Source organism: Peromyscus eremicus, chromosome 16_21, assembly GCF_949786415.1.
Source record: "Peromyscus eremicus chromosome 16_21, PerEre_H2_v1, whole genome shotgun sequence".
Taxonomy (NCBI): domain Eukaryota; kingdom Metazoa; phylum Chordata; class Mammalia; order Rodentia; family Cricetidae; genus Peromyscus; species Peromyscus eremicus.
In genome coordinates, this window is record NC_081432.1 from 26,118,040 (window position 1) to 26,144,098 (window position 26,059).

Consider the following 26,059-nt stretch of genomic DNA (forward strand, 5'->3'; position numbering starts at 1 on the left):
ACTACACAGTTCCACCCCGTGCATCCTTTCCTGGCAGAGTACCAGTCTGACTTTATTGAACTCACCAACCCCCACCCCTTTTTTCTTTCTTTTGTCCAGTTCTAGAGGTGGAATCTAGAGCCTTGTTCATGTAAGGCATCGCTGAGCTGTATTCTAAAGCCTCCCCTCCTTTTAAGCTTTATTTGTGATGAAGTTGCCCAGGCTGGCCTTGAGCTTGCAGTGTTGTGGCTCAGGCTGCGCCACCAGGCCCAGCTTCTTACCACATTCTAGAATCTGAACTCTGTCAGCTCGCCATGGTGTACAAGGAACTGCAGCTAAGGGTGTGACTCCACTCTTTAGACTTGGCTTACCATAACCCCTCTCTTTGATTATAGCATTGTTAGTGTTTTGAATATGAGTGTTATTAAATGGTGTCTGTAAATGATCATTAGAAGAAAATGATGCTGTTTCTGTTTTCAAAAGATCAACAGGTGTCAGTAAAAGCCGGAAATGTTTCATATTGCTAAAGTGATCATGATAATGGATGTCAGTGACCCAGGGGGCTCAGATTTTTGTTCCCTAGAAAATGAATTTTTAATGAGCACCCTGGCATGTGCTGTAACACCTTAACTAAAGGAAACCCGGTGCCGTCACTTCCAGATGTGGAGAATATTTGGACTCACATTATTCTTTTAGAATTTGTAAAATGGAGAGACGCTGTTTGAAAATACGCAAAGTCAACACGTGTTCAGTTTCCCTCTTGGAATGGAATTAGACGATAAGAAAACAATAGGGAGCGTGGAAGGCAGCGGCTGCTTGTAATTAAACCAGCACTCTGGCTATAATGGATGTGCAAAACGTGACTTAGAACAAAAAGTTCCTCTGGACCACTGTTCTTTTTTTTTTCTGTGAGTCCTCAGATTGTCATGGGCTTCAAGGTGAATTTGTGTGTGTATATGTGTGTGTGTATGTGGGGGGTGGGGAGATAGACCACATGTGAACAAGTCACCAGTGCTCTGTGGTGCTCATAATGTATAGAATGCTAACTTCTCCATGAATATAAAGGAACAAATACTATTCTGAGAAGCCATTGACATTCTTTGTCCTTCTTGATTTCCATGATTTCCCTTTTAAAAATTTAAACACCCTTAACAAACCCTGATTAGAGGTGGCCAGCTTTTACTTACTGCAACTGTTAGTGAAAAATCAATTATTGCATTATTTAGTAGTGTTGAATCTAAAGAGGGAGAAGATAATATTCTGGCCATCCTCAAAGACCTTGTGTTGTCAAGACATAACATAAGATAGCTGAGACTCCAGGCTGCTGTCTCAGTGTGACACTAAACAGAATGCCCCTCGATGTGCACTGGGCATCCAAGTTACTTCCAGCACTTAATGGTCTTAATCCTCCTTTTATGGAAACCTTAATCCACCATGTAAACAGACTCCATTTTAACTTAATTGTCTTCCTAGAATGTTCTCTTCTGTTGGACAAGCAGAAAATATTAAAAATGCTGGGTATCGGATGACATAGAAGATTTTCAGAGAAGCAGTCCCTTGAGTGTGAAGTTGGGATGGCTAACCTCTCAAGATCAGTGCAGAAAGGGAGTCAAGTCATCTGCCACCTGGCTGTGAACAGCTGGAAGGAAGAGCTACATGGAGGAAGCAGCTTTTGGGGCAAGTTGTATACTTTGAGGAGAAGGGAAGTAGTGATGGAGACTGGAAGGCGATGTCATTAGCTGCCCACACAGGCCTTTGTGTCTTTCATGTATTTGAGGCCGTGTTGTATGTTTGCATTCTGATTAACATTACGTAGGCATTGGGGATCAACGCTTTCATGTAGAAACAGTCAAGGCCATACTGTCAGAGGGTGATGGGACTGAGTAAGCTCCCTGAACCAGTACCACCAGCAAGTAGCCCATCATGGTTCTCACAGTTCTACTAGACTCATATAATGAAAGACTGCGTTGTCTTTCTCTCCTCTGGTTGGGTATTGTCGTGGGGTGTTTATGGTCCTAGTGTGTCCCCAAATTGAAGAACCTGTTTTTGAGGCACAGAGTTTAAGTAAGAATTAAGACCTAGGCCCATACATGGCTCACGCACGGTTAAGACAAATTGTTAGTCTTTCAATTAATTGTTGCTACTCCTATTTCCTACATTCTCTTTTACACCAACATACTAAATATTCATAGCTAGTAATGTCAAACGCTCGCACACCGTGCCTTTGAAATGGGAGTCAGAGGATGTGCCGCCAAGAAGCTACAACACTGTAAAGTTAGCACGCACAGTTCCCTCACTGGAGCAACTTGTCTACCTTGCCCTTCTGGATTTTTAATGGGAACTTTCCTTCCTAAGTTTTTACTTTGAAAAACCAAAAAGTCACATTGACAAAACAGTCCAATAGACATCCAAGGTCCTCTCACCTGCGTGCACTTGCTGCAAACATTTTGTCAGCGTATCTAGCCCGTCTGTGTCCCCTCCCCCAGCCCCGAGCCTTCCGAGAGACATCATTGACATCTCATCCACAAGACGATCAGTCTCCTATGAAGGACATTCCTCTACTCCTCTACAGAACCAGGCAGGCTGCTGGAAAAGCAAGTGAGACAGAGCTGTTGGCCTATGGAAAGTGTTTTTTTATGGCTTGCCTAAATGAGGAACACATTTCTTCTTCCTTGCTGACAAGACTGGGTGGAGAATGTATGCCATGTACTCTGACAGTGAGTGGTCTGTATTTATGACAAGGTAGGGAATGAACGCTGTGCCGGAGGTAGGCAGTGTTCACCAGCGGCAATGTGTCAACCAACGGTCCGTTTACTTTCCATTTGTGTTTTAAAACATGTTTCCATCTGTGCTGTGCAGATGTATAATAATGTGTACTTACATTCTGTGTGTGTGTGTGTGTGTGTGTGTGTGTGTGTGTGTGTGTGTGTGTGTATTGTGCATGCTACATTGCACATGTGTAGGTCAGAGGCTAACAGTAAGCAGTTGGTTCTCCCTCCACCATGGGGTCCTGGGTATTGAACTCTAGTCTTTGGGTGTGGGTGACGAGTGTGTTTCCCTGCTGAGCCATCTCCCTGGCCCTGTGCTGTATGGTTTCGTTCCTGTCACTTCCTAACATTCCTGGGGATTTTGTCTGTAAAGCATAAGGGATTCTATGCCACACGCCACAGGAGCTGTTTGATTTTTAATCCTTCATTTTCCGGATTCTCCTATTGGACAAACTGCACTCACAGACTGCCTAACTTAATTTATGGGCAGAAATATAAATTCTGGCTGTCTCTTTTATTTTGGACCTTGTGCTTATAGCTGCCAGCCAGCTGTTTGGGGGACTTGTCCCATTTGTCACGGCTGCTCCAGCCTTCCTTCGGAGAAGAAGCTTGACGGCAGTGGCCATGTTGCAGGAAATGGCCCGGTAGACAGCCTTCTGGACTCTTCGTCCATCCCGGTGGAATTGGTTAGTGGGCTACATGAGCTAGCGGTGTGTAGGTCAGCAGCTGTTTCCCCAAATGGTGGCATGATATTAGACTTGACACAGCAATCAGCCCTGTCACTCAGTATTGACACCTGAGCTTGGACTCCCCACATCCAATTCTCTTCCTAGATTCCATTATCTCTAACATTGCTCTCCCCCCGCCCCCCCTCCCCCCGCCCCCCGCCCTGTACTGTTGGAAACAGACTAGAAAGGGAGCAAAGATCCGTGACAAAGCTTATAGGGCTTAAGGGGTTTTTTTGATGCTAAACATTTGGTTCCCAAAATCTGCATGAGATACAAAGATTGACACATTTCTAATGAAGTGTTCTCTTTATATAAAATGTAGTGAAGTAGTTGGCTAATTTTAAATTTCATCCAGTGTTTAAATATTTTGAATGGTATGTGAGAAACGTTTTGAATAATGTGTGTTTCTTCTAAAAGGCTGGCTTAAACTAATCATGGTAATGAATACTTGTAATTCAGCACTAGAGGGGCTGAGGAGGGAGACTGGATGTTCAAGGCCAGCCTGAGCTACACAGTGAGATCCTTTTCCAATTCAGATTGGAAAAACCAGTCTGATCTTTTCATCCTGTATTAATCTTAATAAGATTAGTATGCATGTCTGGATTCTCAACATGAAATAGGCCTTTGTCATAAAAGGAAACAAGCAAGGGCTTGGGGAGATGGCTTAGTCGGTAAGAGAATTTGCTGCACAAACACTAAGGATCTGGGTTCAGATCTCTAACATTCATGTCATAAAACACGTGAGTGGCTGGAGAGATGGCTAAATGGTTAAGAGCACTTGCTGCTCTTGAAGACGACCTGGGTTCAGTTCCCAGCACTCATATGAGGAGACTCACACCCACTTGTAACTCCAGTTCCTGGGGATCCAGTGCCCTCTTCTGGCCTCTGGACACCCGCCCACAGGTGGTGCACAGACACATACTCAAGGCTCATGCACGGATAACTTGTAAAGCTGTGAGTAGCCATCACACCTGTAACTGTAACATGGGGAAGAAGGGCACCGGGACTGGGAGAACACCAGGGCTTGCTAGCTGCCAGCCTACCAAAATACAGCAAACTCCAGGATCAGTGAGAGGCCGGGTCTCAGTGCATGAGGGTGAGTAGTTAGGGTGGCACCCAGTGTCCTCCTGCTCCACACACACACTTATCATGGGTACCTACACATGAACGTATACATGCACACCCATACACACATACACATACATACCACATGCACACACAGGAAGGGAAACAAGCTTGCCTTTCTGCTTTTCACTCTAAGGGGGGGAACATTTTATAGTCGGGATAGTCTTCACAAAAGCTTATTAAAGAAGAGCTTTGCGAAGGTTGAATAATTCTCAATTCAGCCAAGAAACAGCTAAGCTCTTTAACTGTCTCATGCACACACACACACACACACACACACACACACACTCACACTCACACACACACACACACACTCACACACACACACACACACACACACACACACACAAAGCCAACTTTCACTCATCTGCTATTAAAAGCCCATGGTAATACTGCATCCAACTACTGTAGAATTCTTCCTGTTTCAAATACACATGGAATATTTTCTGAAATTGACCTCAAGTTGGGCCATAAAGCAAATGTTAATAAATTCCAAGGGATTGAAGTCATATAGCATTTTCTATAACCACAGAGGAAATCACTAGCTGGGGCAATGAATCATTTTCTCCAGGAAATCTTCCAATATGTGAAATGTGTATCAAAGGAGAAATAATAACCACACTAGGAAATTAAAAGTACACATAGTTTCCCAGTATTAAAAACAGAAAAGAGGGTTATCACTACAGATCCTACAGCCACTAAGAAGGTGGCTCAGGGTGCTGCTGAGCAGGAGAGCATGGAGCCTTGGGTTTGGTACCCAGCACTGGAAAACAAAACTGGTTAGAATAACTTGTTGCCAATAAACTCAAAGTTTCACAGTCCCTAGAATCACATGACTTAAAAACTAACATTGGACTTTAAGAAGCGAAGCCTGATTGTAAGAACAGTCAAAAGATCAGAACAGACATTTCTCCTGTAAAGATGGCTACTCAGTGCTTGAAGTGATGCAAAGCATCATTGGTCACCTGGAAGAGGGAGATGAGATCCACAGTGAGATGCTCATTCACATCTACTAAGGAAGATATCATAAGAAAGACGAATAGTGAAAAGTATTGATGAGGATGTTGGGAAACTGGAACCCACACTGTAAGTGGGAATGTAAAATGGCACAGCCCAGAGTCTTGCACGTGAATATTCATGGAAGCATTATTCCTAATAGCCAGGAAGTGAAAGCAACCCCATTGTCCATCCACTGATAAAAGAATCCCATATCTCCATTCAGTGGAGCATTATTTGACATTGAAAAGAATGAAGTACCAGTGCATGATGTCATGTAGTTCTGTCTTGAAGACAGACAACATGCTGTAAGTAAAAGCCACTCAGAAGACCACATCCTGTGTCACTCCGCTTCTATGAATGTCAGGAACAGGTGAATCCATAAAGACAGGAAGTAGGTTAGTGGTTATTAAGGGTTAGCAGTAGAGAAAAGCAGGAAATGGCATCTAACGGATGTCAGGTTGTGGGGATGATGAAAAGGTTGTAATACTGACTGGGGTAGAGGTTACACAACACTAGGCATGTACTAAGGCCATCGTATTAGACACAGTTTTTGAGACAGACTCTCACTCTAGTTCAGGCTGGCCTCAAACTCATTCTGTAGCCCAGGCTTATGACTTCGAACTTGTTCTCTTGCCTTAGCCTCCCAAGTGTTGGGACTTCAGGCATGTGCCACCAAGTAGATAAGTTACATGCTATGGTATTTATATCTAAATAATGCTGCTATTGGTATGGGGAAAGCAAAACCCTCCCCAGGAAAAAACCAATGCCGGGACAAATACACATACACATATACACATACACATATACACATACACATACACACACACACACACACACACACACATACACATATACACACACATACACATACATACACACACACATACACATACACATATACATACACATATACATATGGGGCCCTGACAAAGGGCTTACTTACATCCTAATATATTAGTAACTTTGATATAAAGCAAAAAAGGGAACATAGAAAAAAAATGAGCAAGAAATTTGAAGGGGCAACCACAGGAGAGGATATCCAAATGAGTTATAAATGTATGAAAAGGATCTTAACATCATCAGTCACTGGGAAAAGAGCCACTAGAAAATAACTACATTCCTACCCAAAAGGCCAAATTAGCCAAGCTGACAATATCAGCATTAAAAAAAGGGGGTGGGGTGGGGCTGGAGAGATGGCTAAGCAGTTAAGAGCACTTACTATTCTGCCGGAAGACCCAGGTTTAATTCCCAGCCCCCCCCCCCAATCTGGAGGCCAACACCTCCTGTAATTCCAGCTCCAGGGGCTCTTCCACTCATGTGCACATACCCACACACAGATGCACACACATATGCATAATTTAAAATAATTTTTTAAAGAGTGAAGAGTCTGGAACTGTGTCTGTGTGTGTGTGTGTGTGTGTGTGTGTGTGTGTGTGTGGTGATGGTAGTGTGGGGGGGGTGTCTCAAGATAGCTGTGCTTGCCTTAGAACTCAATGTGTGGCTCCATGAACATATGCATGTCATGTAGCCCTGAAGTTCATTTCCTACTTTTATCTCAGAGAGTGTGCATACATCTCAACCAAAAGTGAGTTGTTCACTACTGCGTATTAGCCAACCTGGAACTGGCCCAATTGTCCATTGTGAAATATTCATCTGGTGGACTGTATAATGGATGCCTACGTCTGCAGCAGTGAGAAGGAGCTACCGCTGTGCTTGCCAGGATGCTGAGTATGAGGAGCCAATGTGGGGCAACAAACGCCAAGATAAAAATCAATAAATGCTGTCTGACTCTGTTCCCGTACAGTCTAGGCCCTCATCAGCAGAGAGCCTCCCCAGCTTCCCTCAGCGTGCACGGAGAGAGTCAGGGAAGACTCTGAGAGATAGGCAATGCTTTAAAACACTAGAAATAGGGCCAAACTTTGAGATGGCTTAGAGGTTAAGAGCATTGGCTGCTATTCCAGAGGTCCTGAGTTCAATTCCCAACATCCACATGGTGGCTCACAGCCATCTATAATGAGATCTGGTGCCCTCTTCTGGCCTGCAGGCAGACATGCAGGCAGAACATTGTATACATAATCAATCAATCAATCAATCAATCAATCTTTAAAAAAGCAACTAGAAATACTTTTACAATTTACAAAGGGTTATATAATAAACACCTCAATTCTCATCACTCTCAAATATTCACATTTTGTCTGTTTGCTTCAAATCTTTTTTTTTTTTTTAACTAAGATAATGTCTTAGTTTCTTTTCCCATTGCTGTGATAAAATACTGAGAAAACAGCATAGGGGAGGAAGGTTTTCTGGGCTCACTGCTCGGGTCCATCGTGGTGGGGGAGGGGGGCTGGTCACACTGCTGCATCCACCGTCTGGGTTTTGTCTTATTGGTTTTTATTTGTTTGTTTTTGAGAAAGGGAGAGAGAGAGAGAGGACATGAGCTGGGTGGGTAGGGAGGTGGGAAGGATCTGGAAGGAGCTGGATAGGGGGAAGAATACGATCAAAATATATTGTACGAAAAAAATGAAATACGAAGCTGCGGCAGAGAGCGGTGAATGTGTGCATGCTAACACAGCTTGTTTTTGCTCATTTATCCAGTCCTGAAACCCCTGCCTGGGGAGTGGTCCTACCCAGTGAAGATGGGTCTTCCCACATTAACTATTATACCCAAGATAGTACTTCACAGACATTCTCAGAGACTAACCTTAATGTAGCTATCCCACCGTGGGCTACTGATATCACCCCCTAGGTGACGTTAGAGTCTGTTGACCTTTCATACCATCACGGAAAATAAATATTACAGTATGGTCAAAGCTGACTGTGCTCCCATCCCCAATTTCCAAACTTTTCTCTCCTACTGTAAAAATGATGTACCATCTCCATAGGTCTTAATATTCATTGTTTTCACATATTCATAAGTTATTGTATATATGTGTATATTTATATGCCTATGAAAGATAAAATAATAATGTATGTATTCATATGTTAATTCATAGAGTACTATAATTTACATACTCTATGATTTCTATTTTTACTATACATTGCTTTTGAGATTTATTCATATTTAAATCAATGGATAGTTTTGGTACTAAGTGAATATTATGAATTAGCATTCCTAACTGGAATTCTTGCAAAATGAAGATGGTAGTAACATTTGTAACAAAAGTCGTTCTTAACTGAGCCTGGTCTCAGATGGCGAAGCTGTGACCAGAGTTGTTTCTGAGAGACTGGTCCCCACATGATGCCTAGCCTGTCGGTGGAGAGCAGCTGGCTTCAGGCAGAATGAGCGAAGGGCCGTTGTGAGTTGGCCTTTCAATTATATATGAAAATCATCCTAAATGCCTTGTCTGCTTGTCCCCTTTACAGTACGCTGTGATGATTTGTAAGACTTAATAACTGCCTTTTTGTGATCATTTAAACTATAGGAAGCTTAACTCAGCAAAATAAGAGAAATCCACTTAGTTAACGTTCGAGGAAAGTCGTCGAATTTGATGTGTTTTATGAAGCCCGGGTATTAAGAGCTCTCTCATTAATTACAGTGTGTGTGTGTGTTCTGGTGGCGTTACTGTGGGGCAGTTACACGGGAAAGGCTGGTGGCGTGTTGATTGTGTTTTTAAATAGGTAAAAGAAAGAGTAAATGCAAAGGGGACGTTGAAGCAAAAATACTACTGTGCCAGAACTCTCTCCCGGCGTCCTGATCTCCTGGTCATAGAAATAAATCCCTTCCACTCCTGCGGCCCGTGGGAGGGCAGAGATTCTCGTAGCAGCTGTCGTGTCCTTCTCTTGCGGGGAAATGAGAAAAGCCTGTGGTTTGTTCTATTTCTGAGTGGTAGCTGTATTCTTTTCCAATATTAGCTGAAGCCAGAGCAAAAATGAAAGGCCCATCTATTTGTTGGAAATAATATTTTTAATTTTTAAAATTTTGTAGCGCCCCCCCCCGCCCCGTGTGTACACACACGGGTGCACGGTGCACTCGTGTGTGTGTGTGTGTGTGTGTGTGTGTGTGTGTGTGTGTTGACTTCAGGTGTCTTCCTTGTTCCCCACCACCTTATTTCTTAGTCTCTTACATAGCCTAGCTCTCCCTGTTTGACTAAACTGGCCGGCCAGTGAGTCTCATGGATGCCGTCTCTGCCCCCTCCAACTAGCATGGAGCTGCCACTCTGAGCTTTTGTGTGGGTCCTGGGGATCTGCATTTGCACTTCTGTGGCAAGCACCATTGCCCCAAACCATCTCCCACCCCATGGTTGGACATCGTTCACTTTGTTAAAGAAGCGTTGCAGGAATGTGAGTTATTAAAATGTCCTACTTCCTGATTTTTTCCCATTCTGTTCTAGCTTTTCTGATGCTTTTTAAAGTTTACCAAAAAAAAAAAATGAATCTAACACATTTTACTTGTAAAAAAAAAAAAAAGAGAGAGAGAGAATAAGCTAGGCAGTGATGATGCATGATTTTAATCCCAACACTCAGGAGACAGAGGCAGGCAGATCTCTCTCTGTGAGTTCAAGGACAGCCTGGTCTATACAGTGAGATCCAGGACAACTAGGGCTACACAGAGAAACCCTGTCTTAAAAAACAAACAAACAAAAAAACAACCCCAACTTATTGGAGTCAGTGGATATTTATGTTAATTCCCCCCTTCAGTTTTTTATTTTGAATAGTCTCAAATCTAAAGAGTACAATGTTTATATAGTCTTCTACCTCTATATTTATGTTATTAATACGTTGCTGCATTTGCATTTTTCCCTACATATATGCATTCACATGTACACATGCATTAGTTTTATTTTCTCTACATATGTGCACGCACATGTACACAGGCATGTTTCATTTTCCCTACATATGTGCATTCACATGTACACATGCATATGGGTTTTTTCCCCCTAATCCTGTACCTCTAAACACTTTAACATGCTTTTCATTAAAACACTAGCATTCTCTTGCCCTTGTGCAAAATGTAAAAGCTGCATTCATCTCTGAGACTCTTTTGTTACCTGTGTTTTTATCTGTATTCAAGAACAAAGGAAGCGGGGAGGGGTTATTAATAGCAGCCACCCACTGCCTAAGTTATTCACCACTGTGCATCTTCCAGAATTCAAGTGTGAAAATGAAAGAGGGTGAGCCTCCATGCTGAATACATATAACGGACTGAAGAGGCGAGGCCCCAATACGTTACTCGGGCCCAGTCTCTTGAACTGTTTCTCCCAACTACATAAACCATTAAATCATTCCCCTCAACAGCTTCATCGTAGGTGGCATGTGTCAGGAAAGAATGCATTGCTATTTGTTTTCACAAAGTCATAGCTTTCAGTGCAAAGTCTCACTGTGTCTGTTGTAAGAGCTATTCATTTTGCAGACGAAAAAGTCTGGTTCAAGGTCATGGAGCTAGACATGAAGCAAGAATCTAGCCTTCAAGCTCGCTCCGCGGCGTTATTTCTATTATATCACATGGCCGCTATGAAACTCAGTTGCTTCTGCCTGGGTCTTGATAAGTGAGAGAGGTTTGGGTCTGAGAATACCGCACCCAGATGACAACTGTATGCCCTTGAATCTCATTTGGGTGAGCTACCCAGGACTCTTCAAGCCTCCATGTGCATAAGAATTTCCTAGGAACCTCATTACAATGCAGGAGGGCTGAGGTGGGACCCGGAGTCTGCATCTCTGGCAAGCTCCCCAGTGATGCTGATGCTGCAGGTGCAGGGACCGGCTGGTGGAACCAGCCCAGATTCTCACAGCCCCAGGTGTCACCAAAATAGGAAAGAGTACTTTCAAAACATTACCCAGTACTGCACTTTTAAAACACAGAGACTAATGTAATTAACACCTGTGCAGCTACCAGCGGTCCAAAATGAAGTACTTTCCAACATTCTTCCTGGTCTTCTAACTTTAAGCCACTTCAGAGAAAGGAGTTTTATCTCAGTATGCTAATTTGAATGCAAGTACCTCTCTGTATCATTGCTCCAGTGACTAGAGATTTCATAGACTTAAGTAGTAATGTAGAGGGAACCGTAGATTCAAGTTCCTTTGCCGAGCAGAACTGTCAAAAAGAGCAGTCCACCACATTCCATTCTATCTTCTCAATACAAGCATTTTTAAAAACGGGGTCTGTTTATTCAGTCCAACAAGTCACATTCTGCTGTGGTTCACTTTTGAATTGTATATACGGTTATCAAATACAAATGCTAGTTATTATGTGACAATAAGTTCCTTAAGCATTTTGTGGTTGGGTATTTTGTTGTCTAAAGATAATCAACAGTATAGTTATTAACCACCTCGATGCAATGTGGAATGCACCTGCAGCAGCCAAAACTAAAACAGACCTTTAATATATAGGTGAAGAAACACCCTAAATACTCCCCAAATGCCTGTAGACACTATCATTTCTTCTCATTTCTCAGAGTCCCCCAGCAGAGAAAAAAAAAAAATCAGTGATAATTCCCCGTGGAAAAGTAGAGTACGAAGCCAAGTTATAAAGCTTGTCAAAGAAGCTGAAATATAAAAAAAAAAAAAAAGAAGGCACTACAACTCAGTTAAATAAATATTTATGAAGTTTCTACTTTCTCCTGGCAGACTGAGAGGTAGCAGTATATAAAGAGATTAATGCAATCTTCCTGGCTGATAATAATAACCCTGAAGGAGAGAGTCAGTCATTGGAACAGATAACTAGAATGCAGAATGATGAGACAAAAGGGGTGTGGACAGAATCTAGGAGCAGTGTGCACAAACTGTAGAGAAAAAGAACCTGGAAGATGCGATGTCTTTAAAAATAATAACAGAAGGATTAGGGATGTGGCTTAGCTGGTAAGTGTGGTTGCCTAATGTGTACAAAGCCATGGCTTCATTATCTAGTACCAGAAATGACTGGTGTGGTAATGCATGCCTTATACTCTCAGTGCTTGAGGGGTGAGGGAGGACAAGAAATTCAAGGCCTTCCTTAGCTACTGAGAACCTAGAATCTCTGTTCAAAACAAAAACAAGGACTCTTTGTCCTTTTTGATTTGTTTGAGACATGTTCTCATAAAGCTCTGAGTGCCCTCAAACTCACTACGTAGTCAAAGCTAGACTTGAATTCTAGATCCTCTGGCCTCTACCTCTCAGGTGCTGGGAACATTGGTTTGAATCACCACTCTGGTCCCAGCTAAGACTTTTTTTTTTTTAAGATTTATTATTTTTCTGTGTATGTGTGGGTCCTTGTGAGTTTATGTGCATCACCTGCATGCAGGAGTCTGAGCACTCCAGAAGGGGGCACTGGATCCCCTGGAGCTGGAGTTACAGGTGGTTGTGAGCCATCAACCTGGGTCCTCTGAAAGAACAGTCCACACTCTTAGCTGCTGCCCCATGTCTCTAGCCCTCGTGAACAAGTGTTTTTAAGTCACTTCACTTGACAAATTTAATATCTTACTTAGAAAATTTATGTTGAAAGAGTCCACAGAAGGCCTTGCTGTGGTCCTGTTTTAGAGGTGTGAAACTGCCTTGGGAATTAAAGGCCTATATACATTAAATCATGACTTCTTTTATGAAGTTACAATGATCTAGTGGGAGAAACATTAGTCCATATGTAATAACATGTAATCATCATTTTAAATAACCAAAGGATGAGTAATTTTCTGATATTAAAGCATGATGCATGCTTTAAGTCACAAATATTAATAGCCCTGACTGAGCTGCACCAGACACTTTGTCTCTGTTATCGGGAGGGCGAACTATGTCATGCAGTTCAGCGTAATGAATTGTTTTTGTTGCTGTCTGAAGGGGTACTTCTGCAGAACCTGGACTGTCTGCCTATCCTGTGGTATGGGTTTACCTTACACAGATTCCAGGGTGCAGACTCCTGTGCTTTTGAAACTGCACTCTGCTTCTGTAAGAGGTCAGTCCCTTAAGGAGGTGGAGTGCTGTGCGTCTCTGTTTCTGTAGAATGTTAAAGGGCGAATACAAAGTGTCACTCAAGTGTTCTCACTCACCCTCAAGTGAAGTATCAGCAGAGGTGGCCCTGGGCATTGGAGCTCTGGGCCCTGGTCTGCTAACTCCAGGGTCTCCCCTCCTACCTCAAGCTTTGCTTGGGCTGGGAGGTGGCAGAAGGTCGTAAAAGTCTATTGCCGGTGTGATGCTTCAGTAGTTTTAGTATGTCAGGAGAGAAAGAGAAAAAACAAACTCCAAATCGAGGACATCGTTGTTTTGCTGTAAGCCAACTGCAGTAGTTTTACTCTGTTACAGAATGCCCATAAACTCTGGAGGGTGTGTTTGTGTGTGTGTGTGTGTGTGTGTGTGTGTGTGTGTGTGTGAAGACAACCTTGTGTGTCATTCTTCAGGCACCATCTACCTTTTTTTTTTTTTTTTGAGGTAGGCTCACTCCCCCGCCTGAAATTCAACAATTTGGACAGGCTGGTCAGCAAGTCCCCAGGTTCCTCCTGTGCCTGCCTCCCCGAGCCCTGGGATTACAAGCACATTTCGTCATGCCCGGCTTTAAAACGTGTTCATATCCATGTAATCCCATGCTTGTATATAATGCACTGTGATGACATTCACCCTCCTGCCCTTTCTCATGCCTCTTCTATTCCCACCAGCCTCCCTTCCCAGCTGGCCCTCTCCTACCCTGTGTCCTTCCTTTCTCCTCCTCCCTCTCTCCCTCCCTCCCTCTGGTGAAGGGAAGGATATGCAGGCAGTCACAGCTAGCAAGGGTTCCAGGTCACAATGCTAGACAGCACCCCACTTGCCCTCCTTCAGTCCCCACAGACCTTCTGCCCTTCTTCATCCATGCTCCCCGGGCTTTTGGGATCAAACAAATGTCATATACTTTTGCGGCCAAGCCCGTAACTTAAAAACAACAACAACAACAACAACAACAACACAGAATGGGTTCTCGGGCTTTTACTTTGGTCCTGAAGCTCAATCTCAGGTTACGTCCTTAGGAGCCAAGCATTTGGTCCTCTGAGCTCCCTCCCCGCAGCCTGATGAACACTCCGGTCCTAGAGTTTGACAGCTCTAGACTTGGGACCCAGAAGCTTTTCCTGACCGAGTTCCAGCTGTGAACAAAAGCTCTTTGGCATCACTGATGGAGAATGCTTTGCTGTGGGCATCAGGTATCTGTTTCCTAGTGAAGTAAGCCTCAGTCCTCCCTCACAGGGAGCTGTGCTGGGAATGGAACTCTGCTGCCTCGTCTCCCCTCCTCCCCTCCCTCCTCCTTCCCCTCCCCTTCCTTTCCTCTCCTGTCTAATTGGCTGTGACTATTTGGGGCTGTGGGCAGGTTGTTTAGACGCTAGCGTCTTCTTGACGGGCAGGTCTGCTTTCTGACTGTGAAAGGGAAATGTAGGGGAAGTTAATGTATGTTAGTAATAAGAGACCCAAAGGGAAACAGAAAGTTGGATTGAATAATTGGATCTGAGGATATTAAGTGTCTCTTTTTAATACTGAAAGTTTTTAATTAGCTTGAGTCCTATGACTTGTAGCATGAATCTTAAATGGTCTTATTAATAAAATCAAATCCAGGGCCAGGTATTGGGGTGAATGCTGGAAGATCAGAGAAGCAGAACAAGCCACAGCTACCTCACCTTGCCAGTTCCTCAGCTGGTCCTGTTTCCTCAGACTGGAAAACTCTTAGTCCTCATCCAGAATGAATCTCAGCTGAACTGCTGCTAGAAGCCTGAAAGCTTAACCAGCCAAATGCTGCTAGTTTCTGGTCTCCACACCTTATATATCTTTCTGTTCTTGCCATCACTCCCTGGGATTAAAGGCTTGCTTTCTGGGATTAAAGGCGTGTGTCCCCATGCCTGGCTGGTTCCAATGTGGCCTTGAACTCACAGAAATCCAGAGGGATTTCTGCTTCTGGAATGCTAGGATTAAAGGTGTGAGTGCCACCATTTTCTAGCCTAAGTATCTAGTGGCTGTTCTGTCTCTGACCCCAGATAAGTTTATTAGGGTGCACAATATTTTGGGGAACACAATACCACCACAATGACTTGAGTCCTGTAATGTTGGGGAAACAATGTTACAGCGTTTTGTTGTCTGAGTGATGCTGCTGGTCATTTTCTTCCGGGGTGAAGGTTAAAGGTAACCCGTCACGGCACAGACAGCAGGTGAACCAGCCGTATGCATTCCTTACATTAATTACAAACCTCTGCTTTTCTTTGACACTCCCAGATTACTTATCAAAAATGTGGACTGCCCTTTACTAAAAACAAAAACCTACATTTTCTTTTCAGGGGACTGTGTCTCTTTACTTGGCATTAGCACTGCCTAGAGAGTTCTCCCTACTCTGGGTATTTTTATACCTTCTAAGTACTCCCTGCGCCTTGATTTGGGTCTCTGCCTCTGAAGTTTAAAGACATGAATATTTTGTACTGTTTACCCAAAAATTTCTTGAAGAAATTTTTTTGGTTTTTTTTTTGTTTTTGTTTTTGTTTTTGGTTTGGTTGGTTGGTTTGCTGCGGTTTGGTTTTGTTTGCAGAACTGGGACTTGAACCCAGGGCCTCTGCATGCCAAGCTTGCACTCTTCCACACCCCTAAGAAGCTAATGTTTTGTTTGGGTTTTTTTGTTTTTGTTTTTGTTTTTGTTTTTTTTTTTTAGGCAGAGTCTCAGGTAGTCCGGGCTAGTCCTGAACTCGTGCCTCAATCTCCCAGGTGCTGGTATTGTAGTTATACACCATCATACCTTGCTCCCAGCAAACTTCTTGATGTATTTTTTTAAATGTTAGCATCAGCCAAACATTATTGCATCCTTGCTACTTTAGAAGAAAAGAAAAAAAACTAACAAGCTTACCGTTTTCTTGTGACATATAAGAATAAAAAGATACAGCACAGATATCTCTAATTTGGGGGACCACAGGATGGGGTGGCGGGGGCGGGGGGAATGGGGGGAATAGTAGTTCTTCTTTGGTGTTGAACATCCATATCCTGGTTGTTATTGCTTTGCTTGTTTTGCTCTGTGTTGTTACCATATTTCAAGGAGAAATGGATAGAACAAAATCATTTTTATTTATGTTAGTCTCATTGGACTGTAAACCATGAGACGGCTTAAAGAAAAATAAAGACTTGTGTGTGTGTCAGGACTGTTAATAATAAATAAGAACAGGAGTATGGTGGCTGTAAGTTGCAGCTATTTGGGAGGCTGAGGAAGAAGATGGCTTATGTCCAGGAGTTTGAGGCCAACCTTTGCCACAGAGTGCAACCCCGCCCCTAAATAGGTTTTTTTAGGTGTGATTGTCAGTGTCTCTATAGAAGTGGTATGGAAAGTTATCCCCACACCATATAAGCTTTGTTTATAGCACGGGACAAACAGCTAAGGTTCTTTTTAAAGGGCTGGACTGTAGACATTTTAGGTTTCTTAGACCCTGTGGTTTTCTGTTGAAATTACTCGTCTGTCTCACTGCTACCCAGATGCTGAATTCTGTTGTTTAGAGAGAGCGTAGATTAAAGCTGTGGGTATGAGTGAGCCCAACTGTGTTTCGATAAAACTCTACAAAAAGAGGTGGCCGGCCTGCCAACCCCTGCTCTGTAGCATCTAGAGAAATCATCCAATCATGTACTGATTGATGCCCTACAAAAAAGTACTGCTAAGGATAGTGTGTAAAATCATAAAGGCCTTCTAGTTTTTCGCAGTGTTCCAGCAAATGTCATCTGAACAATTTTCAGGGGACGTGTTTTGATAGTTTGGATGTCTTAAGATGTTCGGGAGGGGAGGGGGGATGAGGCATGCTCGTGCATGCCTGTAATCCCAACACCTGAAAGGTAGGGAGGAAGGCAAGAAGATCAGGAGTGCAGCAGCATCCTTGACTACATCGCAAGTTTGGGGCCAGCCTTAGCTACATGGGACTGTGTTTCATAAACATCAAAAGAGAGACGGAGACAGAGGAGGGGGTCTGGGGGGGGGGAGAGAGGAGGGGAGAAGGAGAGAGACTGACTGACTCGGGTTAGAAGAAAGCAAATTAGGTGGGTCTAGTAAACTGAGTTGACGAAATGTTGGGAACTACTGAAGTGAGTGGTGGGTGCATGGGATTTTCTTCCCACTTTGCTCTCTGCTGCTGGATGTTTCAGATGGTCATGGCAAAAGTCACTATGTAACAGTAATGGCCCCTTAAACACTACCGTCCCTCCCTTCTCTTCTCACGCCACAGAACAGGAGGCAGAGGAAGAAAGAAGGTTCTAAGATCCATCTTCCACACACCAGGGAGCAGTCTCTCTGTAGGATGGCCGCCAGATCTGGTCAGGATGGAATAGGTGTGTGGGAAGACCTCAGCAGGCGACGCCTGTGGCTGCAGAGCCTCAGCAAAGCCAAGCAGGCACCGTTCTTCAGAGTTGGTGGCTGGCCTCCGACTCCCCAGGAGCAACATTCAGGACTTTACCAAGTCCTCCAGGAAAGATCAGTTTAGGAATTAATATGTCAGAAAATTCATCTCTCCAGGAAGAAGTTTGGTCATCGCAGCAGTAAGAGCAGAAACTAGCTACAGAATTGGCAGCGAGCATGGAGCCCATTATCTATAGAATTGAGATAAAAACAAATGCAGGCTTTATATTTACAGAGGAGGATCTGCGCCTTTAAAACCTCCACACTGTGGAGAGGAGAACCAGGGACCAAAACTGCACAAACTCATGCTTTCCATACAGCCGCCAATGGTGGCCATCTAAGAAAAGCCCAGCAAAAGCATCACGTGATGAGGGTTGAGATGAGCAGGAAGGCAGGTAGGTAACTGACCCCTGAACTAAACTGAATGGGGAAAGGACATAAAGAGCCTCAGTGCTCATAATAGAGGGAGAATTTTTGTTTTAACATAAAGTGTATTTTACACAAGCTATAATTATCAAGATTTACTTAGCATTTATTTGACGAGGACTTGTAATTTCACAAGCACTATCAGTGACTGAACCAATCAAAACTTCTTGCCTCAGGGGTCAGAGGATACTAGTGACAAACTAAGTAAACAATTTATTAAAAAGAATTGGGCCAGCTGGGTGCCTTTAATCCCAGCACTCAGAAGGCAGAGGCAGAAGGATCTCCGTGAGTTCGAGGCCAGCCTGGTCTACAGAGTGAGTTCCAGGACAGCCAGAGCTGTTACATAGAAACTCTGTGCCAAAAAACCAATAATAATAATAATAATAATAATAACATTTGGACCAAAATCGGGGGAAAGTTAAGTGTGTTGGATGGGGGAAACACCTGGAGGCAATCAGGAGAGGCAGATGCTGGATCAGTATTTTGCATGAGGGGTCAGATTTGACCTTACCCAGCAATGACGTCCCAAAAGCTAAGGGAAGAGAGGGAGCCAGATAGTCATGAAAACCAATGTAAGCTCAAGCTTGCAATCTTCCTACCTCAGTTTCCCAGTTGCTGGGACTGTCATATGCATCACTATGCTTTAGTTTACTAAGGAAACTATTTTAAAGAAGTAATCAGCCCGGTGGTGATGGCGCGCACCTTTAATCCCAACACTCAGGAAGCAGAGGCAGGTGGATCTCTGTGAGTTTGAGGCCAGCCTGGTCTACAGAGCAAGTTCCAGAACTGCCAAGGCTACACAGAAAGGCCCTGTCTTAAAAAAACAAACAAACGAAACCAAAAAAGCAGCAATCAGAACATAACATTCCAGACTATAACTAGGGATATAGTTCAGTGATAGAGTGCTTACCTATCATGGTCAAGGCCCTGGGTTTAATCCTCCATATTGACACAGAGGAAAAAAAATGAAAACAACAAACAAACACAGAACTCTAAAATTGCATAGTGGAAAAGATTAAATATATGTTTTATATAACTATAAATAAATGTAAGGAGGCTGGACTTTACTAATGAACAATTGTCAGATTAGATCACAAAACAAATGCAGAAAGGACTATAATAAAGGGCCAGTAGAGACACAGCCAGTGTACACAAACTAAAAAATACTCAGAGTGATGAGTTTAATATTGGATACCACACCACATGAGGACAGTTGCAAGATCTATGTGGAGAAGTCTGTAAAATGCTTCTCTAGTATGCAGATAAAGATTCAAAAGGAGAGATCCACAGAATTCTTGGGTACATCAGGTATAGTAGCACATGCCTTTAGTCCCAGCACTCAGGAGACAGAGGCAAGTGGATCTCTGTGAGTTTGAGGCTAGCCTAGTCTACATAGTGAGTTTCAGGCCAGCCAGGACTACATAGTGAGACCCTGTCTTAAAACACAAAGATTCCTGGATACACAGACTGAAAATTGTATAGATGGCAGTCTCCCCTATGCTATCCCATGGAATTAACATGGTCTCAAAACAAAACGCTTAATGTTTACTGAGCCCTTATTGTATACCAGGTGCTGTTGTAAGTGCTTTGTGTATACTGCTCATTTAGTTCTCACAATGACCAGTCACACCAGATACTAAAATTTACCATAAAAATAGAATGTGGGACCAACATGGTTACCAGGGCACGAGCAGACAGCTCATCGGACAGGGTAGAGGTTTGGAAATACTTTCAACTTCATATAAGTATTTGGAAAATGATGAAGATGCCATCTGAGGTAAGGTGAAGATGGATTGTTTACTGCATTGGACAGCCGTGCTGCTATGGGAGAAAGATTAGCCGTGTTTCTTTCTTAAATTCAACTGAAATTAACCCCTATGAGTCAAAGTTTCAAACCCGAAAGGCAAAACAATCTACAAATTTCTCTCCAGTATTTTTGTTTTTTGTTTTGGTTTTTTTTTTTTGGTTTTTCGAGACAGGGTTTCTCTGTGTAGCTTTGCGCCTTTCCTTGAACTCACTTGGTAGCCCAGGCTGGCCTCGAACTCACAGAGATCCGCCTGGCTCTGCCTCCCGAGTGCTGGGATTAAAGGCGTGCGCCAACACCGCCCGGCTCTCTCTCCAGTATTTTTAAATGATTTGTTTACATTTTTCTAAATATTAGCATCTTAGTTACTTTTCTATCGCTCTGAAGAGACACTGTGACCAAGACAACTCATAAAAGAAAGCATTTCATTGGGGCTTGCTTACAGAACTCTGAGGAAGCGTGGCGGCAGGCAGGCAGGCAGGCATGGAGCTGGAGCAGTACCTGAAGCTTTGATTACCTACAAGCAGCAGACACATAGAGAGCCTGGGTCTGGCTTAGGCTTTTGAAACTCAAAGCTCTCCTCCAATAACACACCTTCTCCAACAAGGGCATGCCTCCTAATCCTTCACAAACAGTTCCACCAACTAGGGACAAACATTCAAACAGAAGAGCCTATGGGGCCATTCTCATTCGAACCACCACAGTTAGGCTTACATTCCCTGCTGTCTTTAGGTGGAAGGAGGTGGAAATTGACAAGATTCATGTGTCCTGTGTTATAACTGAATGATGGTGTGCGTTGTTTCAGAATTCTAAATGGTTTTCATTGCCTTGGCATGGGTTTTAGTTATTTAGTGCCTTCCTGTCTTCCTCCCATCATACTTTTGGGGACCGGGGAAGGTGCCAAGGAAGGACTTAGTTAGCAGTGTGTTCAGTACTCTTCATGAAGCCTAATTTAATTCTGAGGACTTTAGTCCTGGACTCACAGCCACGGCACTGCCCTTTGAAGACGAGACAAAAGTGTGTGCCTGGGATTCCTTCTAATGCTCTGAGCTCAAGCACTGCAGTTGCCTGTCCGGGTTTTTAATAAGAAAAGTAAACAGCAAGGACCAGTACCTACTCAAACACCGCAAATGCACGGTGGACCTGGTTCTTTGATGAAATAAAAGAAAGAGGTACCGACCTGAGGTCTAACAGGGAAGAGGCGAGGGAATTTAGAACGGATACTGCTTAACCAGAATTGCTTTTGAAAGTCGGGGAGAAATGATTTGTCAGGCATGATTCTCATTTGCTCAGCACGAGACTGTGCCCATCTGCATGTGTGAAGCTGTGTTCATTTGTAATACTGAAACACACCAGAGTGCTTGTTGCCCGTGGTTTAGTACGCCAGGAACCCCTTTGGTTGTCTCCTTGTGTCTGTATTTTCAACCTTTCCGCGGAGAATCCCTAGAACTCCCACGCTCGAAAGCTGGTGTTATTTGGGGCACACGTGTCTCGCATTGGTCTGCCCTGACAACTGACCTGGCTTTTGTCTCCTAGGCACACCAGAGGCCGGCTTCCTGGCAGAGCGTGGGGGCGGCTTATTGCAGTACGGTTGTGCCCTCTGATGGTGAGTTTTGGCAAATCCGTTTTTATGTCTTATTTTTTTTTTCCTCTTTAGCCTAGTATCTCCCGATTTTTTTTTCTTCCTTAGTCAACTTATTTTTAAATAATTTTATTACACTCATTTATTTTGGGGGGAGGGCACATGCATGCCATGGCATGTGTTTGGGGGTCAGAGGATAACTTGAGAGGGTCAGTTCTGTTCTTCCACCGTGTGAGTTCTAAGGATTGAACTGAGATCATCTAGCTTTGGCAACAAGTACCTTTACCTGCTGGACCATCACTCTAGCCCAACTCATTGATTTATAAACCGTACTCCCCCCGGTGGTTCTCTTGGAGATCAGGGGAAAGGGAGGATTACAGAAGGGGCGTGGAACTGGGGTGAGGGTCTAGTGAATTCAGAGGGTTAACCCAGAACACCCCACCTGTCCATCAAGAGGGTTAGTGAATTCAGAGGGTTAGCCAAGGGAACTAGCCTGTCCATCAAGAGAGTCTAGTGAATTCAGAGGGTTAGCCAAGGGAACTAGCCTGTCCATCAAGAGGGTCTAGTGAATTCAGAGGGTTAACCAAGAGAACCTCAACTGTCTATCAAGAGAGTCTAGTGAATTCAGAGAGTTAACCAAGAGACCTAGCCTGTCCATCAAGTCTTCTAGGTCTTTGATGTTCGTTCACATTTAGAAACATCAGAGGAGTGCCACTTGGTATTTCCTAACTCTCAGGTTTTCATATCCTGGATTCTGATGAAATGTTGCAGCCTCTTCACAGCCTCACAGGCAGTTCTGGGTCTGTGTGGCCCTCTGTTCTGTCTCTTTCCTCATGCTCCCTGCCCCTTAAAGAGTCATTTTATTTTGTTTTCTGTGTATGAGTGTTTTGCTTGAACAAACAGTCTGTGTACTGCTTGCATATCTGGTGCCCATGGGGATCATAAAGAGGGTATTGGGTCCCCTGGAGCTGGAGTTATGAATGAACAGGTGTGAGCCTCCATGTGAGTGCTGGGAATCAAACCCAGGTCCTCTGTGGAAACGATACTCTGAACGCTGAGCCACGTCTTCAGGCCCTCGGATCCTTGTTTAACATGTGAGGGGTGAGCAGATGCTCGGGGCTCACATAGGATCCTTTGTAAAGGTCCACAAAGCTACAGATGGGCAACAGGACCGAAACTTTGTTTATTTTTACGGTCATGTGTTTCTAACTTTCACCACCATTTCTATCATAAATTTCAGTTTACAGTGCTTGGCTTAGGGGTTGACTTCTAAATGTTTTTGTGTAAGGCTTGGTTTGATCTTGTTCTAAATTCAACTCTATAAGCATTGATTCATAGACAGCATGCATTCAAAGAGCATCCTGCAAATTCACAAGGACACTAAAACCAAAGAAGCCCAAGATGAATCATGCAATCCCTGGAATCCCCTGTATGTGGTCGGTACGAATGTCACAGTGTAACCAGAATCCTTTCCCCAATGTCGTTCGGTAATCTGAGTGCATACCCCTGTGCTCATGTTTGGTGATTCCTCAGCCTTTGGAGGAGACCCTTTGGTGTCACTCATTTAGTAAGCAAGAGAAATGCTCGCTGGCATTCTTGTTGTTCCTGTGTCCCGAAGACAAACAGCGGCCGGAGAAGTACTAATAAAGTAACAAGCAGCACTCAGCCGGGCTGCAGCTGGAGGACGAGCCTGTGTCCCCAATCAAGGCTTAGTACCAATGTGCACCAGATCCCAGCACTTGTCACATGGCCAAGAGCCAGAGGTCCAGAACACCTCTTACTCCCTTTTCTCCGAGAGTCCCTCTAAAGCAGGAGTATTTCCCTTCCTCCGCCCCTGTCTTGTTATCATGCACAACTAAATGCAGGTTCACCACATCTGTACCTGTGCCGCTCCTGGGTCCCATTCCTTTCCTCTGCTAGACACTGTTGGCCCTTTCCAACTAAGAGATGTTCTCTTCACGTAGAAATAATTCACAGTGCTGAGTCTCTTAGCTTGTGCCAACTAAGAGTATTTCATTAAAAATTATCTAGTCTTTATAATTCATGAAGTTATTATATATTCAATCTTAGTATAACTCAGTATATACTTAGAAAATATATATTTAATATCAACCAAATTGTGCTTAAAGAGGAAGCTTGGGTGCTATTGGTTGGTGTGATAGTCATATGTGGTGATTGGTTTAAGCTAATGAGTCTGGATAGGAATTTGTATTAATTTTACCACTAACTGAATTTACTGTGTTTCTATGTATCAGTCCATATGGAAGTACTCCAGCTATTTAATAGAGATATAGTTGTATGAGGGTGTGAGTGAATGTTATCTGAAACCATGAATGCTAATAGGTTACCCCTATACTCCACGAGAGGTTGAAAACACTATTTGTATACAAAAATGAAATCCAGGGACGGAGAGATGGCTCAGCATGAACTCTTATATTTTTGATTGTGAGCCTAGCCTTTAATGGCTGAGCCATCTTTTTAGCCGGGTGGCTGTGGTGCACGCCTTTAATCCCAGCACTCGGGAGGCAGAGTCAGGCAGATCTCTGTGAGTTCAAGGCCAGCCTGGTCTACAGAGCGAGATCCAGGACAGGTACCAAAACTACACAGAGAAATCCTGTCTCGAAAAAACAAACAAACAAACAAATAAATAAATAAATAAATAAATAAATAAATAAATAAAAAGGCCTGTACTCCTCTTGCAGACCTGAGTTCAGTTCCCAGCACCCACATTGAATGGCTCACAACTGCCTCTAACTGCAGCTCCAGAGGAGCTGGCACTGTCTTCTGAATAATTCCACAGGTACTGCACTCATGTCTCATATTTTCTTTCTTTTTTTTTTTTTTTTTTTTTTTGGTTTTTCGAGACAGGGTTTCTCTGTGTAGCTTTGCGCCTTTCCTGGAACTCACTCTGTAGCCCAGGCTGGCCTCGAACTCACAGAGATCCACCTGCCTCTGCCTCCTGAGTGCTGGGATTAAAGGCGTGAGCCACCACCGCCCGGCTATGTCTCATATTTTCATGGGCATTCTCTCTCTCTCTCTCTCTCTCTCTCTCTCTCTCTCTCTCTCTCTCTCCCCCCCTCCCCCTCTCTATCTCTCTCTCTCTCATACACACACACACAATTCAAAAATAATTTTAAAAAATGAAACCATACAAATTTTTATGTATGTATATGTTTTTGTTGGAACTAAACCCAGCATTTGGGCATGTTAAACAAGTACTCTGCTGCTGATTTACACCCCCAGCACAGGATATCAACTTTTCAACAAGTGCCCCCCCCAAAAAAATTTCTACTAATATTTTGCCCTTAAGAAACTCTTCCTGGAGCTGTCGAGAGGGCTCAGCAGGTAAAAGCACTTGCCAGCGAGTCTGATGACTTGAGTTGGATTCCCGGAACACACATGGTAGAAGGAGAGGACCAACCCCCACAGTTTGCTCTCTGACCTCCACACATAAGCCATGACGTATGTGTACATATCCACAGACACTTACACACACACAATAAATGTTTTTAAAAAGCACAACTTACATTGGTTATTAAGAAATAGACACACAATATCATTTGCTTTAATGCAGCTCGGTGTTCTTGCTACCTTCCAATCGGACACCTTTTTCTATCATGCCCCCACCCGTGTGCGTGTGTGCGTGTGTGCGTGTGTGCGTGTGTGCGTGTGTGTGTGTGTGTGTGTGTGTGTGTGTGTTTGTGTGTGATGCTAGAGACTGAACCCAGAGCCTTACAAGTGCTAGGCAAACACAAGACCACTAAACTATACCCTCAGGCTCTTACTTTGCACTGCAAAATGAATTTTGCCTCAGGTCACTATGTTAGTATATTGGATTTTCTCTGCCTGGTATATAATCACTGAGTAAATGAGGTTTAGTCACCATTAACAAACATTCTTTCCACCAAGCATTGTACTTTTTGTTATTCCTAAGTCATATTCAGTATCTCATGGTGAATTGGCCCTCAGTTTTAAAGTGTATGGCCTAAAATGATGCATTATGTAATTATAATTATAAATTTAAACATACTGCCTCTCAGTAGTTTTATTAATTATATCATTTGAAAGGTCTTCTAATTATGATTATATAATACCCGATATAAAACATAGATTATCTCAAACATTTAACTGCTCCACCAAAAGCAATCTAACACATTCTTCACTTTTCTTGTGTCCCATGTTGTAAACACTTTTGAGGACCGAGTGAAAGCCCTCGACCAGCTCCATAGTAACTAACAGTCCTCAATGTCTGCCTCACCCGTACCCCCGTTTCCTCTCAATATTCTGCCTGAGGTCACAAGTCTGAGCCCCACATGGTCCAGTTCTGCTGTGTGGCCACGGTGCTGTACAGCCACGGTGAGTCATTCTTCAGAG

At 43.5% G+C, this 26,059-nt stretch overlaps 1 protein-coding gene across 1 annotated transcript in view; it reads left to right on the forward strand.

Annotated features, from left to right (window-relative positions):
* The window catches only part of Mcu (mitochondrial calcium uniporter), a 169,082-nt gene that overhangs the window by 108,447 nt on the left and 34,576 nt on the right, over positions 1–26,059 (forward strand). Inside the window, exon 2 of the mRNA XM_059282158.1 lies at positions 21,640–21,709. Within this exon, the coding sequence (XP_059138141.1) occupies positions 21,640–21,709 (70 nt within the window). The remainder of the gene's footprint in view (positions 1–21,639; positions 21,710–26,059) is intronic.